The sequence below is a fragment of the Orcinus orca genome, chromosome 5, assembly GCF_937001465.1.
Source record: "Orcinus orca chromosome 5, mOrcOrc1.1, whole genome shotgun sequence".
NCBI classification, from domain to species: Eukaryota; Metazoa; Chordata; class Mammalia; order Artiodactyla; family Delphinidae; genus Orcinus; species Orcinus orca.
Genome location: NC_064563.1, coordinates 42,325,560 through 42,340,374, shown reverse-complemented (window position 1 = coordinate 42,340,374; position 14,815 = coordinate 42,325,560). Strand labels below are relative to the sequence as shown.

General features: G+C 41.5%; 1 protein-coding gene and 1 pseudogene across 1 annotated transcript in view; both read left to right on the top strand.

Annotated features, from left to right (window-relative positions):
- The window catches only part of VEPH1 (ventricular zone expressed PH domain containing 1), a 211,604-nt gene that overhangs the window by 14,468 nt on the left and 182,321 nt on the right, over positions 1 to 14,815 (top strand). The window contains exon 3 of the mRNA XM_049709730.1: positions 12,707 to 12,922. Within this exon, the coding sequence (XP_049565687.1) occupies positions 12,707 to 12,922 (216 nt within the window). The remainder of the gene's footprint in view (positions 1 to 12,706; positions 12,923 to 14,815) is intronic.
- On the top strand, positions 2,602 to 9,222 carry LOC105748640 (THAP domain-containing protein 7-like; annotated as a pseudogene).

Below are 14,815 nucleotides of genomic sequence, written 5' to 3'. Positions count from 1 at the left end.
TGAATGAAATATTCATCACTGGGGGAAAGATAGAAATTCCATCTTTTCTTGCAAAACAGTAACTGAGAACTTTATGGAACCTAAAACAAAACAAAATAAAAACATCTTTTTATTACTGAGGTATTTGTAAAAGATTGCCTATTAAAATATAGTAAGTAGTGCAACTGAAAGCAGAAGAAACAGGCAATTCCCTTAGAATAGATGAAAGAAATTTCAAAGAAACGAATTCGTGTCGTGCATAAGATTTTCTTTAAGGCATGATGTAACTCACAATTAAATGGCACATTTTTCTCTTTCTTCATAATGGTAGGTCTTATAACTGACACCTTCTTACATCTGATAAATTATAATGAATGTCTAAAGTTATGCAATGGCTCTGTTCTCCTCCTATTACCACAAGGAAGTTGGAACACTTTAATACCCATCTTACATATTCTTAAGCAGCACTTTTATTCTACCTTGTTTAATGCCCTCAAAACTATTCTTTAGAATTACTGACTTCTTTTTTTAAATTCAGCCAATGCTTACTTTGAGCACCTAAGGTACTGTTTCTTTTCTCACCATTCTTTTTTTTTTTTTTTATTCTCTTCCTCCTTTTTTTTTTCCTTTTGAATCCAAATTCCTACTTTCTGAAGTATACATTTTAAAGCCCCTTCAGTGAAGGCCTGTTAGTAATAAACCCTCTCAATGTTTGTTTTTCTGTTTTTCAGACTTTTTGTCTTTATTTTGCCCTTAATTTTGAATGATAATTACCTGGATATAGAGTTCTAGATTTGTAGTCTTTTTATTCCTCAGTAATCTATACTATTGCTGTTGTGAAATCTGCTGTCAGTTTGTCATTCCTTTATGCATAATCTACTTTTTTCTATTTTAATATTTTCTCTGTGCCTTTGATGTTATAGGTTTTCACTATTATGTGTCTAGATGTGGTTTTATTTGTGTACTTCTACTTAATCCTCATTGTGTTTTGTGATTTTGAGTTTTATGCCTTTTATCAAACTTGGAAAGTTCTTAAATATTATATCAAATATTGCCTTTCCCATCTAATCTCTCCTTCTGGAAATCCTATTTATTTACTTATTTATGCATTCCAAAAATATGTTTTGAGTACCTACTATCTTCCAGCAATGTTTTTAGATATTGGGAATATAATGGTAAACAAAGCAGACAAAAAGAATTGCCCTCATATCCTTTATATTCTATCCTATTTTATTCATGTCTCTCTTTCTTTTTAATTGTGGTATAATTGACATATAACATTATGTTAGTTTCAGGTATACAACATAATGATTTGATATTTGTATGTATTGCAAAATGGTCACCACAATAGGTCTAGTTAACATCCATCACCATCAAAGTTACAAATTTTTCCCCTTGTGATGATAGTTAATAACACTGTATTGCATATTTGAAAGCTGCTGAGAGAGTAGATCTTAAAGCTACTCATCACAGGAAAAAAATGTTTTGGAACTCTATGTCTCTTCATCTTTTATATTTTCCATCTCTATGTGATACTTTGTTTTTTCGTTTCCTCAGCTCTATATTCCAATCCACTGAGTATTTGGGGGTTGGAATTTGATTGCCATCCAAGTTTCATTTGGTTTCCATTCTAAGTTTCATTCGGTTCTTTTTGACATCTTTCGGGTCCTTTTTAAAGTGACTTGGTCTTTGTTCATAAAAATAATTTTCCTTTGGGGCTTCCTTGGTGGCACAGTGGTTGAGAGTCCGCCTGCCGATACAGGGGACGCGGGTTCGTGCCCCGGTCCGGGAAGATCCCACATGCCGCAGAGCGGCTGGGCCCGTGAGCCACGGCCGCTGAGCCTGCGCGTCCGGAGCCTGTGCTCCGCAACGGGAGAGGCCACAACAGTGAGAGCCCCGCGTACTGCAAAAAAAAAAAATAATTTTCCTTTATACATTGAATCATTTTGAACATACAATTGCATAATTTGAGATCAATAATTCTATTACTTGAAATTTTTGAGTATCTAATCTGCTTATTAGAGACTTAGTTTCTTATTTCCTTGAGTGTTTTATAAATCTGAATTTTTTAGTTGTGTTTAAATAAGGATTTTACTTGTGTGAATACTGAATTGCTTGAGGGTTGAGTGTTTTATCCCTCAAAGCAGTTTTATACTTGCTTCTGCTGGGAACCCCAGTGATATTATCATCTCTGGGACAGCTTTTGGTTTTGTTGTTGTTGTTAGTGTTAGTGTCTTGAGTTTGGAGATTCTTGGAATGGTAAAATAAATGAGGTATGCATATAGGTGTGGTTTTTAAAGTGGAAAGAGTGATACAAATATAAAGGATTATCAGTATGGACGCCAATGTAGAATGTGACCATAACCGAGGAGTAACTATGTGGTCTTTTTTGTGCTGTATGTTATTTAGTGGTCATGGAATAAATGTATAAAAATTGTAACCAAAGAAGGCAATATCTGTAATTCTTTGTAAGTTATAAACCCAAGGCTGGCTTTTAGGGTTCTGGTATCCTTAAGAGAAATAACAAATATAGTAGTAGCTAACCTTTATCTGTACTTACTATGTGCCACACACTGTTGTGAATCCTTTCCCTGTATGTTAGCTCATTTAATCCTCATAACTATGACTATAGGAGGTAAATATTAACAACATTCCAATTTTAAAGATTAGGCAACTGAGTTATAGAAAGATAAGTGATTGCCCAAGATTGCAGAGCTGATAAGACCAGAACATAGCTTTGAGCTTGGGCAGTCTGACCCAAGAGCCCATGCTTATAACCACTATGTTATACTGTCTCTAAAGGGGAAGAGAAATGGTCCATCCTTTGCCATAAGATGTCTCCCTTCTTCTCTCTCAAGCCTCTACTTTCATGCCAAATCCACTCTTCCCACCACTAACCATTTTATTTCAGAGGTTCCACATTCCCTGTTGCCAGTGGGCCATTCCCTGAAGAGTGCTTACAACATAGAGAAGGGCGACTGAAAGGTTAATGGATGGTGATGTGGAGGTGTGGTGTCTATGGCTGAGTGGGAGTTATCCATCCTGATAACTAGACCTGGAGCAGCACAATGCGTGGCTTTTTCATTGTCCTACTCCTCCATTTTGACATGCCCACCACTTTAGGATAAATTACTTTAAAATTGACAATGACCAGGTCACTGTGAGAATGAATCTCTAAACTCAGCTTGATGGGTTTGCTACTAAATAGATCTGGCCCTTGGAAGATATTCATTTTAATATGCATGGGTACTAACCCAATCTTGTGCTCAAGCATAAACACATACATATGAACACATATATATTTCATAAGAACAGGGTGTTTCCTGGAATGTGAATCAGGAAAACCCGAACTTCAAAGCTGATTCTTCACCAAAAAGCTTTAAACTATTCAATTACATCATTAAAAGAATTAAAAAGGTTGGGTTTTTTTGTTTTTGTTTGTTTGTTTTGCTTTGTCTTTTTGAATATCTGCCGAAGGAAGCAGTTAACTACTAATTCAGGTTTTTCCCTTTACTGGAGGAAATCTCCTTTTTAGAGAGTAAATTTTTCTTCATGTCATACATAGGAATTTGAATATATAAAATTTCCAGTTGAGAAATCTCTTTATTTTTAGTGAAGTGGTATGGAATAAGAAATTATTAGCTTCAAGAGGTTCACGGTAATAAGAAGGTTCCTAACTGGTGCACCTATACCTAATATATTAACATATCAGCTGAACTTATGACCAGTGTGAAGTGATTTATCCTTACGGACAGCTGCTCAACTTTGCTAGTTAGAAATCTTTGAATATATGCCTTTGGTTCAACAATCTCACTGACACTATCCTGTATACTCCAGCGTCATTCCAAGGCAGCTTTTTCAAAATTTCCTAAAAATTCAGTACTCTCTTAGCATGGAAGTTATTGAACCTTTGTGTTCATGAACCAAGACACATATATATGCCATGTGCTTTCATTGATTTGCACCTTCAACTTTTACTGAGGCTTGTTTCATCCAAATGAAAATCTCTTTGCTATTTGTTGTTAAATGATTGTTTAGGCATGGTTTAGTATGTTTCTCAATGTCATCTACATAAGCTCTGTGGTAACTGAGTTCCAGGGACCCAATTTAAAATGACTGCTCCAAGGGAGAAACAAAATCTTGGGTGAGGCCATTTCCTTTGACCAAGGACAGTTTTGGCAGGCAAACTTGGCTATGAACCAGCTGAGAAAATGAGTGTCTTTTTCCTAGCAGGGGATTTGGGCAGTGTAGCATAGTCTCCACTACAGTCTACCCCTGGCACCATGTGAGTCCATTTGCTTTATGTAATCATTTCTCCCCATACGGAAGCAGCTTCTCAGAGATGCTGATTGATCTCTACCACTCCAGTTGGTATCAGTGCTGCAATTGGTACTCATCGTCTCAGTGGTAGGCTGAATAATGGTTCCCCAAAGATGTCCACATCTTAAACTCCAGAACCTATGGATTTTACCTTACATGGCAAAAGGGATTTTTCAGATGTAATACAGTTCAGGATCTTGACATGGGGAGATTGTTCTCTTTTATCTGGGTGGGCTTGGTATAATCACAAGGATCCTTGCAGTAGGGAGGCAAGAAAGTCAGAGGCAGAAGAAGGAGATGGAATGATGGAAGCGAGGTTGGAGTGATGTACTTTGAAGATGGAGGCTCATGGAGGCCATGAGTCAAGGAATGCACATAACTTGTAGAAACTAGAAAAGAAAAGGAATTGGATTCTCCCCTCAGAGCCTCCAGATGAACTATCCATGCTTTAGCCCAATGAGACTCATTTTCAACTTTTTACCTCCAGAACTGTAAGAAAATTAAATTGTCAACACAAATTCTTGAGCCTCTAAATATGTGAGAATTCATTACAGCAGCAACAAGAAAGCTGATATAGTCTTCCTCCTCCATCACCTATTCTAGATTCTCCTCACCTTCAGCTTGCACCTCTGCTGATTTAAGTTGCTTCTTAGCTGGGGGACTCAGAAGCTTTTTCCTGAGGGATCTGAGACCCTGGTCTCCATGCCCTTCTTAGGCTGCGACTACTCCATTGTCCATTTACATCAAAATTGGGCAAAGGAGTGCCTACAGATGCCCCACTGTGTAACAGCAGCCCACAGCCTAATGCTGTGGCCAATTACCCTTGCCACGATGGCAGCTCTTTTTGTTTTCTGCTGGTCTCTTGACTCGGGAACCTGGAGTGGCTGGGTTCCCAGGCTTGTGTATTCTACCCATAGTGAATTCAACACCATGCGATGGTCATTATTTTAGCATGTATGTATGTATATATATTGCTTGTTGGAGAATGGTGGCCCATTCATATAGAGTATTTGGCTGAGTTGCTCCTTCAAAAGCCTATTCTATTGCTCTGTTAGTCCAGCAGTTTCAGGTGGTATGTGATAAGAACAAGTGATAGAATCCCATGATCATGTGCCGACTGCTGAACCTCCTTGCTGTAAAGTGGTTCTTTGGTCAGATACAATGTTTTGTGGGATTGTATGTCAGCAGATCACATACTCTGTGACCCCTTAAATAGTAGTTGAGGCTTAAGACCTGGGGGCAGGAAAGGCAAGCTCAAACTCTGATTACATCTATTCAATAGGTATTGATGTCTTTTCTGGAGTGGAAAGACCTAAAGCAAAAAAATTGCCATCAAATGATTGATTGGTTGCCATTTTGGGGGCTCAGCACTGACCTCTGTTGCCAGCAGACTGCACACTTAGGCAATGACAATAATAACAAGATAAACCTTGGTGAATAGGAGCTTATGCTGTTGGGTGATGCCTAGCTTATATCCCAAGGCTACTCCATTCATGCACCCACTGGATCACACTGTAGTGGCTATGATAAAGCTGATGTCATCTAAGCCATTCTATCCACTTGTTTTTTTAGTGCCTCTTCTGTGGTTAATGCTCTCGTGGGCATTAAAATGGGATAAAAAAGATATCTACACTTTGTGCCAAATTCCATGTATCAAACCACATGTTTCTTGCTCAGAGTTCCTTATCTCTGATCTCTCAATCTTCCTTCTTCCAGGCCCTTGGCCATTCAGCCAAGCCATCTGCCACCACTCATGATTCTTAGTTCTTACCTGTACGTTCCTTTTTCCATACAAAGTTAATGGCCAAGTGCACAGCCTGAAGCTCTGTCCATTGGGAGAATTTTCTCTTATTGTTGTCATTCAAGGTCTACTTCTAACTAGGTCTACACTGTAACAGCAGTCAAATTTTGACTTCCATCCACATACTGAGCTAACCCATCAGTAGTCCAAGTTCAGATGTTTTCCTACTGTCAGCAGATCATAAGGGAACCTGCCATATGACTGTGTCCTGGAGGTGTCATTTCTATAGTAGTAGATGACATAGGAGTCTAGGCTAAATATATTTTTTCACATAATTAAATTCTGAAAATTAGTGCCAACAAAATCTTCTTTCCTATTCAATTAAAACCAATGAGAATATTATGCTTAGTGAAATAAGTCAGAGAAATACAAATACTATATGATATCACTTATATGTGGAATCTAAAAAATAATACAAATGAATGTATACAAGACAGAAACAAACTCACAAACATAGAAAACAAACTTGTGGATATCAAAGGGGAGAGGGAAGAAGGGAGGGACAAATCAGGGGTATGGGATTAACAGATATAAATCACTATATATAAAACAGATAAGCAACAAGGATTTACTATATAGCATTATACCCATTATCTTATAATAACCTATAATGGAATATAATCTGCAAAAATACTGAACCACTATGCTGTACACCTGAAACTAACACACCTGAAACTAACATAATATTGTACATTGTGATATATATATCAACTATACTTCAATTTTTTACAAATTAAATAAATGAATAAAACTAATGAACCTTTACTGGGCATCAACTATGTACCAGGTACGATTATATGTTCCGGAAGCACTGTGGTACCCAATTTCCTCCTCTTCTTGGAGTCCAGAGAGCTTAGAGAAAATGTTATGGAGCAATCATATTAACCATCTTAGCATTTACAGTTGGAATACAGGCTTCCTTCTGTCTATGGTATTGGTTCTGTTGCATCTGATTTTATGTATATTCCCTTTATTACATAAAGTAACCAATATGATGCTGCTTCATATTTGAAGATGATGCCATTAAAATAACTGCTTTTTACAAGAACAATTATGGCCAAAGATAGTGATTTTAGCCCAATGGTGTTCTCTGTTATTTTTCTCCCCTAAGGATGGTTTCGGTTTTTCTGTTGCTGCAGAGATTTTTGGAAAAGTCAGCATCACTTATTTGCCCTCTAATATTCCATTTTTCTCTATGACTTGGCTCTATAAGTACCTATTTGCTATATAGGTTCTGGCACAAGTAATAAGTCTGCTGCATTAAAATTAAAAATACACTCACCAACAAAGGAGAAAGGTAAAAGAAAATATAATAAACAGTCCACCAAACCAAGTGATGTTCATTCTAGGAATATGCTGATGGATTAATATCGGGAAATTTCATACTGTATGATAACGTAACACTTCACATCCATAAGCCAGGTAAGGAAAAAAATGCTTGGCTACCTCTATAGATGCTGAAAGGACATGAAAAAAATTAAAACAAATATTTAAACTTTTAAAATAGAAAGTGGTGCATCTATATGATTTAAAACACAGTATTTTCTTGCTTTTGGTCATAAAATTGTATATATCAAAAATCAGGAACTAAAACCAGAAACTAAACCGCATTCTTTCTTTTATCCTTTTTATGTGAAATAGCTTAGGAAATTCTAGCTGACACAATAAGCCGTGAGATATATAAAAGGTACAAATACAGAAATCTTTCTAGTAAACCCAAGAGAATGATCAGAAAAAATACTACAATTAAGAAGGCTAGAGGGCTTCCCTGGTGGCGCAGTGGTTGAGAATCTGCCTGCCAATGCAGGGGACATGGGTTTGAGCCCTGGTCCGGGAAAATCCCACATGCTGCAGAGCAACTAAGCCCGTGCACCACAACTACTGAGCCCACGTGCCACAACTACTGAAGCCCACGCGCCTAGAGCCTGCGCTCCGCAACAAGAGAAGCCACCGCAATGACAAGCCCGTGCACCGCAAGGAAGAGTAGCCCCCGCTCGCGGCAACCACAGAAAGCCTGCCCTCAGCAACGAAGACACAACGCAGCCAAAAATAAAGTAAATAAAATTAATAAATTTTTTTAAAAAAGACAAGCTAAACGGCTCGGTATCACACCTCGCCAGACTTCAGCGCAGCAATGGTGAAACCACGTCCCATCACTGCTCCGAGCAGGGAAGTGCACGTGGGACACATGCGAGACGTGCAACCGTGGCATCTCCTTCCACAGGCTTCCCAAGAAGGACAACCAGAGGCGAGGCTTGTGGCTGGCCAACTACCAGCGCCTGGACCCCAGTGGCCAGGGCCTGTGGGACCCGGCACCCGAGTACATCTGCTTCAAACACTTTGAGGAGAACTGCTTTGAACTGGTGGGAATCAGTGGGTATCACAGGCTGAAGGAGGGAGCAGTTCCCACAATATCTGAGTGCTTCTCCAAGTTCCGCCCAACGACCAGGACCCAGGGGCACAGTTACCCACTTGGACCTCCTAAAGCCAGCCAGCTCCCGCCACGCAGTAAGCACTGCTCTGAGGGCCAAGGGCCCACAATGCCAACTTCTCCGCCTCCGCCTCCTGACGTCACCTGCCTTCCGGCGGAAGAGGCGTCAGCCCCTGCCGCTTTGCCTACCTCCCCCACTGAGAGGCTGGAGGCTCGCATCAGTAGCGCCTTCTCAGACCTCTTGGGGCCCTTGGGCGCCCAGGCAGATGAAGCGGGCCGCAGCACTGATCCGGCACCCAAGCGGGAACCGGCAGCCGTCGCCTCTGGAGCCGAGGACCGCCTCCCCCTCGGCCTGCGTGCTGCGCGTCCCGCCACCCGCCGGAGCCTCCATCCAAAACGAGCCCAGCGACCGGGTGGGCAGCGGCCTGCTCTGGAAGCGGCGGGCTGAGGCCGCACCTGACGCCCTGGACAAGGCCCAGCGCCAGCTGCAGGCCTGCAAGCGGCGGGAGCAGAGGCTGACCAAGCTGCAGCAGGGGCGGCGCGGGAGAAGAGGGCCCAGGCGGCTGCCCGCCGGACTCTGCAGGAGCATGCGCAGGACTTTGCCATGCAGCTAAGCCGCGTCAGGGGGCTGCCCGTCAGGGCTCCAGCCTCTGCCAAACTCAGAATCCTCCTGGAGAGGGACCTGACCTGAGCTGCGTTCACCAGACCTGCCAGATGCCAAAATAAATGGGATTCTAGAAGGAAGCCCTGCTCTCTGGCTCAGCTCCCCGCTCACCACCAGGCCTGTCTCATCGGAAAAACCCAAGAATGACGATTACTGACCTCCTGAGGCTGCTATGCTTGGCAAGTAGTGAGGGCCCTACAATGACCTTTCTGGTCCCTGGAGGGCAGGGATGAGGCATGTGGGGAGCAGAGGGACAGGCACGTGGGCAGCCATCCTGGCCTCGACCTGTGTCCTCATTTTCCTTCAGTTCAGCTGGAATCTGGAAGGCCTCCCCTCACCTGTGGTCATCAGGTAAGTGTGTGAGGTGACCTACAGCACACGTGACCTCTGCCTCTTGGGCCTCGGCCACAACGGCCCCAAGAGCACCACTGAATTCTTTCTAGTCCTGGAAACAGCCACACAGTGTTGTGAAATTTGCTTTTGGGGACCCTTGGAGTACAACTTCATTGATGCACATTATGCCTGGGAGAGTGGAACGGCCATTACAGGAGGCGGACGCAGAGCAGGGTTCACAGGTGGTTCCCGAGCCCAAACTCTGAGGCCAGCTGAGGCGCATCTTGCACCGCCGGCTGCTAGCTTGCAGGTGGCTACAGGTGGACTCGCCTCGCCTCAGGGCCACCCGGTCACCAGCACACGGCACCCGGGACTCTTCAGCAAGGCCTGAGGAGTGGCAGGTGCTGCATTTACGCGGGGCACAACCAGAGGCAGGAAACGAACTCTAAGGCCCAGAAGGTAGACCATCTTTCCCTAAAGTGGCTTCCTGGCAGCTGGGGCAGAAGGGCGCTTGTTCCCAGAAGGGAGGCAGAGTGGTGGGTTCTGCACCGGGCTGGACTCTCAGCACCTTCTGCCGGGACAGGGAAGGACCCGGTGGGGTGGCCTGCCCTCGCTTTCCCGGCCCAGGCAGGAGCCTCCAGTGCAGCCCAGGAGCAAGGCAGCCACAGAGGGGCCGGGAGAGCCGGCTCCAGCCCCCCAGGGCTCCACTCCGGTGGGGAGAGGCCAGAAGTCGGCCTGCATTCCTCCCACCGGCCTTCCAACTACCTGGTGGGGGCACCCCCGGTAGGGGTGGGGAGCTACTGGCATGAACAGAGAACCAGGCAAGACTGGCTGATCCTGAGGCCTCTGGTGGCATGGCCAGGCCTCAGCTCCAGGAGACCGCGGACTGGAACCCACCAGTGGGGACTGTGTGGCGAGGTTTGTGTGTAGGTAGCACTGCTGTGGCTTTAATGGAGCAAGCCTATGACAAATACTTACGAGAGACAAAAAAAAAAAAAAAAAATTGAACAAGTAAACAGAAGAGACAGCCCTGAATTAGAACCTGATATACACATAAAACAATAACTAGGAAATGCATTATTCAGTGAGTAATGATGGGAAAATTAGATGAGCTAATTCGTAGAAAATGAACATCTTTACTTACTTCCATAAATGCCAGATAGACTCAAGAGCTAAGTGAATGGTTAAAAGATTAATTTCTAAAATACTAAACATTAAATGTTGTTGAGTTGTTTTTTTAATGTAGAAAAAATACAGGTAAATTTTTAAAAAATATTTATTTATTTATTTGGCTGTGCCGGATCTTAGTTGTGGCATGCAGGATTTTCGTTACCACGTGCGGGATCTTTTAGTTGCAGCATGTGAACTCTTAGTTGTGGCATGTGAGATCTAGTTCCCTGACCAGGGATCAAACCTGGGCTCCCTGCATTGGAAGTGTGGAGTCCTGGCCACTGGACCACCAGGGAAGTCTCCAGGTAAATTTTTATTAAACCTTTGAATAAAGAAAACATGAAGTTAATAAAAAGCTATTAAAGGAATCACAAAGAAAGGGAGGGAGGGAGGAAGGAAGGAAGGAAGGAAGGAAGGAGTGCATGTAGATGGAGATTTGTATGAGCATAGAGTACATCTGTCAAATACGTGAGAAATTGGTGAGCATGGTTTCCCCAGGGAAGGGAACTGAGGTGAAGAGGAGACTAGCTTTTCAGTGTAAATCTTTTGTGTCTTTTGTACCATGTCCATGTATTATCTTTTCAAAAAACTAAATAATTTAACTAACTTTAATTTCCAATTAAAAAAAGGAGAAACAATAAAGTCCCCAAAGACTGATAGATTTGGCTATCTAAAACCTTAGCATGTCAATAAGAGCAGCAAAACAACTAAAAATAATGTAACATGGGGACATATTCACAACCAATATGCCAAAGGTTGACATAATATCCTTAGTAGAAAAAGATATTATTTCACCAAAGAAGGACCAAAAAAAAAAAAAAAATGAAGTCATTTAAGGAAAAATAGACATAAGATACAGTGGGCAATTCCCAAAGGAGGAAATACAAATGACAAATAAAACGTGTGAAAATATTCAACCTTACTTCTGATCAAGAAATTCCAAGGAAAACAGCAATGAGATACTGTTTTTCACCGATCAAATTAGCAAAAATTAAAAATACTGTGTTCTTGCAAAGGTACAATGGGCAGAGCTCGCTTTAACCCAACTGATGGGAGTATAAATCAGTAAGACCTTTCTGGAAAATAGTTTGGCAGTATGTATCATGAGCCTTAAAATGTTCCTGAGTTTTGTCTCAGAAATTTCCACTTCTGGTGAATCTGGACTATACATAATCTACAGCATGGAGAGGGCTTCACGCACAAGATATTTACTGCAACATTAGTTGTAAGAGTAGAAAAAAGATCAAGCTAGAGCCTGCAGTTGGACAGGAAAGCCCCACCACTTCCTGGCTCTAATGGCACATGATGGTGCAAGAGTCTAAGCTCTTCCCTGCTCTGTTTTGTGTTCAGTTTTACCAATCCACCACACAGAGTTCACAGACCAATTTTCCAAGTTAAAGTGATGGACCTATTTTTCACATTTAGATTTTTTGAAGGGTCATATTACCTCTCCATAAAGATCATTAGGTATTTGAGGAAGAATTAGAATAGGAGAATGGAAGGAAATTTGGTTGGGGAGAGCTACAATGGACTTGGTAGTTATTTGAATTGAAAAGGAAGAGATGAAATGATAAGTTCTGTTATGTGCAGAAAGAGAGAACACTCCTGAGGGGAAATTGGAGAGTAATTTGAAACATTTCACAAAAGTTGCTGAAATGTCAGAGCAAAAAGTAAACCCTGACCTCTAATGAACTTAGAAACTGAAATAGCCTGAAATTTGAACCCACGTGCAAGTGAATAATTAAGCTCCTTTGGACTCTCTCTGCTCCCTGTCTGTGTATCTGGGATAGTACAAACCTGCTCCATTTTAGCACGTTTGCAAATCTGCCTAGTCCACAACGTACTCATCTCCAAAGAAGGAGGTATTGCATTGGGCTTTACAACCTCATCCTTTAAAAGCCGCAGTGTGGCACACCCATTTGCTAAGTGACTGAGTTCATATTTTGTAGGTCCTTCAAAGGATAACTTTCCAGAGTATTATTTAACATGAAGGTTTTCTTTCAAACAGGATTACCAAACCAATAACAATGACCAAGCAGTGGTTGAAATCTGTATCACACGAATCACAACAGCCATCAGAGAAACAGAGTCGATTGAAAAGCATGCAAAGGCCCTTGTGGGGCTCTGGGACTCCTGCCTGGAACACAACCTGAGACCGTCCGGGAAAGACGAAGACACTCCCCACGCAAAAATCGCGTCTGATATCATGAGTTGCATTTTACAGGTACGTCAGTGTTCAGCATCATGCTATTTGAGACCGGCTTGGCAGCTTAGGTGAGCACGTGGTGTCTCTGAACCGAGAGCCAATGTTTCTGTAGCATTCAGATACTGTAAAAAGACACCACCAACCATCAGTAGCTAAGCTGAGCAGGCTGGTAATTAATAAACCGGGAAGGTTGTACTGAGCCCCTACTGTATGCAAGACACACTGAGGGGAATTCAAAGTAACACCACAGCAAGCTCTGATCTATTTGGAGAGATAAGACGTGTACATATAAAAAGCTAACAGTAAAGCACTGTGTGTCCAGGTCCAAATGAGGAACATTGGAAAATTCAGAAAAGGAGACCAAAGAGGGGGTAGAGTCTGAGTTGAGGGGCAGTGAGCTTGGAATATGTGGAGAGAAGCGGCTAAGTCATTTTTAAGTGCATTTCTGTATGTACTGTGAATTTTCCATTATAATAATATTTGCCTGTTCTGACCATGTTTAAGTTCTTTCCTTTGGCATAAACATGAATTTGGAATTTTGGCTTAGCCATGAAATAATTATCTAAAATTAAAATGTTGGACAAGTCACATAACTTCTAAGCCACGGTTTCCTCCCTACAAAATGCAGATGAAGTGACATTGTGACAAATTTTACCAACCAGTAATGTTGATAGTTGTTTCTTTAAAAAGAATTCTGTGGTCAAATAAGTTGGGAAACACTGAATTCAGTTTTTCCCTTTTGAGCTGTCACAATGTTTCATAGCACATTAAAAGCTCTGAAAAGTTCTGCAATAAAGAAAGCTGGTTAATTGTTTAGAACAGCATTTTGCAGTCTGATTTGACCATGTAACTTCCTTCCCCATCTCACCCCAACACAACGTTTATGAGCATCCCTCAGAACTAGTGTTCTATTGAGCATAGGTCAGGAAATTCCAGCTATGTTAAAGTGTTTAGCACTGTGTGTAGCAGCTAATATTAGCTTCCTTTCTTCTGTTTTTCCTCACAGTTGTCTGTGTTTAACTGAAGCATATTGCATTTTGTCTGCTCAGTTCCAGGACTGGTCAACTGAACAAAAGAGTCTCCACACACTATCATACTGTTTTTCCTTTGTCCCCAGGGTTAGAGATGGGAGGGGAGGAAATGGGAATTTCAGCGAAATTAATGGAAGATTAATGCTTTTGGATATAATAACAAAGACCTAACACACCTTTTCTTCATTGATTATTCTTCTATTTTTATCTTGAGTATTTATTAATTTTTAAATTTTATTTATTTTTTATACAATTTTTAAAGGTTACACTCCATTTATAGTTATTACAAAATATTGGCTATATTCCCAGTGTTGCACAATACATCCTTGAGCCTATCTTTCACTCAATAGTTTATACATCCCACTCCCCTACCCCTATGTCGCCCCTCCTCCCCTCCACTGGCAACCACTAGTTTGTTGATTATTCTTGACTATGTTATTGAAATACATCAGAAACCTAGATTATTTCACTCCAAAGTGCCACTCCAACAGACAGTCAGACAGAAACTCATAAATCAGCCCGATTCTCCAGCTCCCCCTGTGATTTCAAAACCACTGGTCTAGATTCCAGCAGCACTGTCCAACAGAAATACAATGCAAGCTACAAACATTAGCCACATATGGAATTTAAAATTTTCTAATAGCCATATTAAAAAGAGGTGAAAACAGACTAAATTGATTTGATATTATATTTTCCTTAACCCAATATATCCAAAACATTATTTCAACATGTAATAAGTGTAAAAATTAATGAGGTGTTTTACTTGTTTTGTCTACTAAGTCTCATAAATCCATTGTGTGTGTTAGCATGTGTTACTTTGCACTGGTCACAATTCAGGGGCTCAGTAGGTTCACTCGGCTCCTGTGTTGGTACAGTTCTA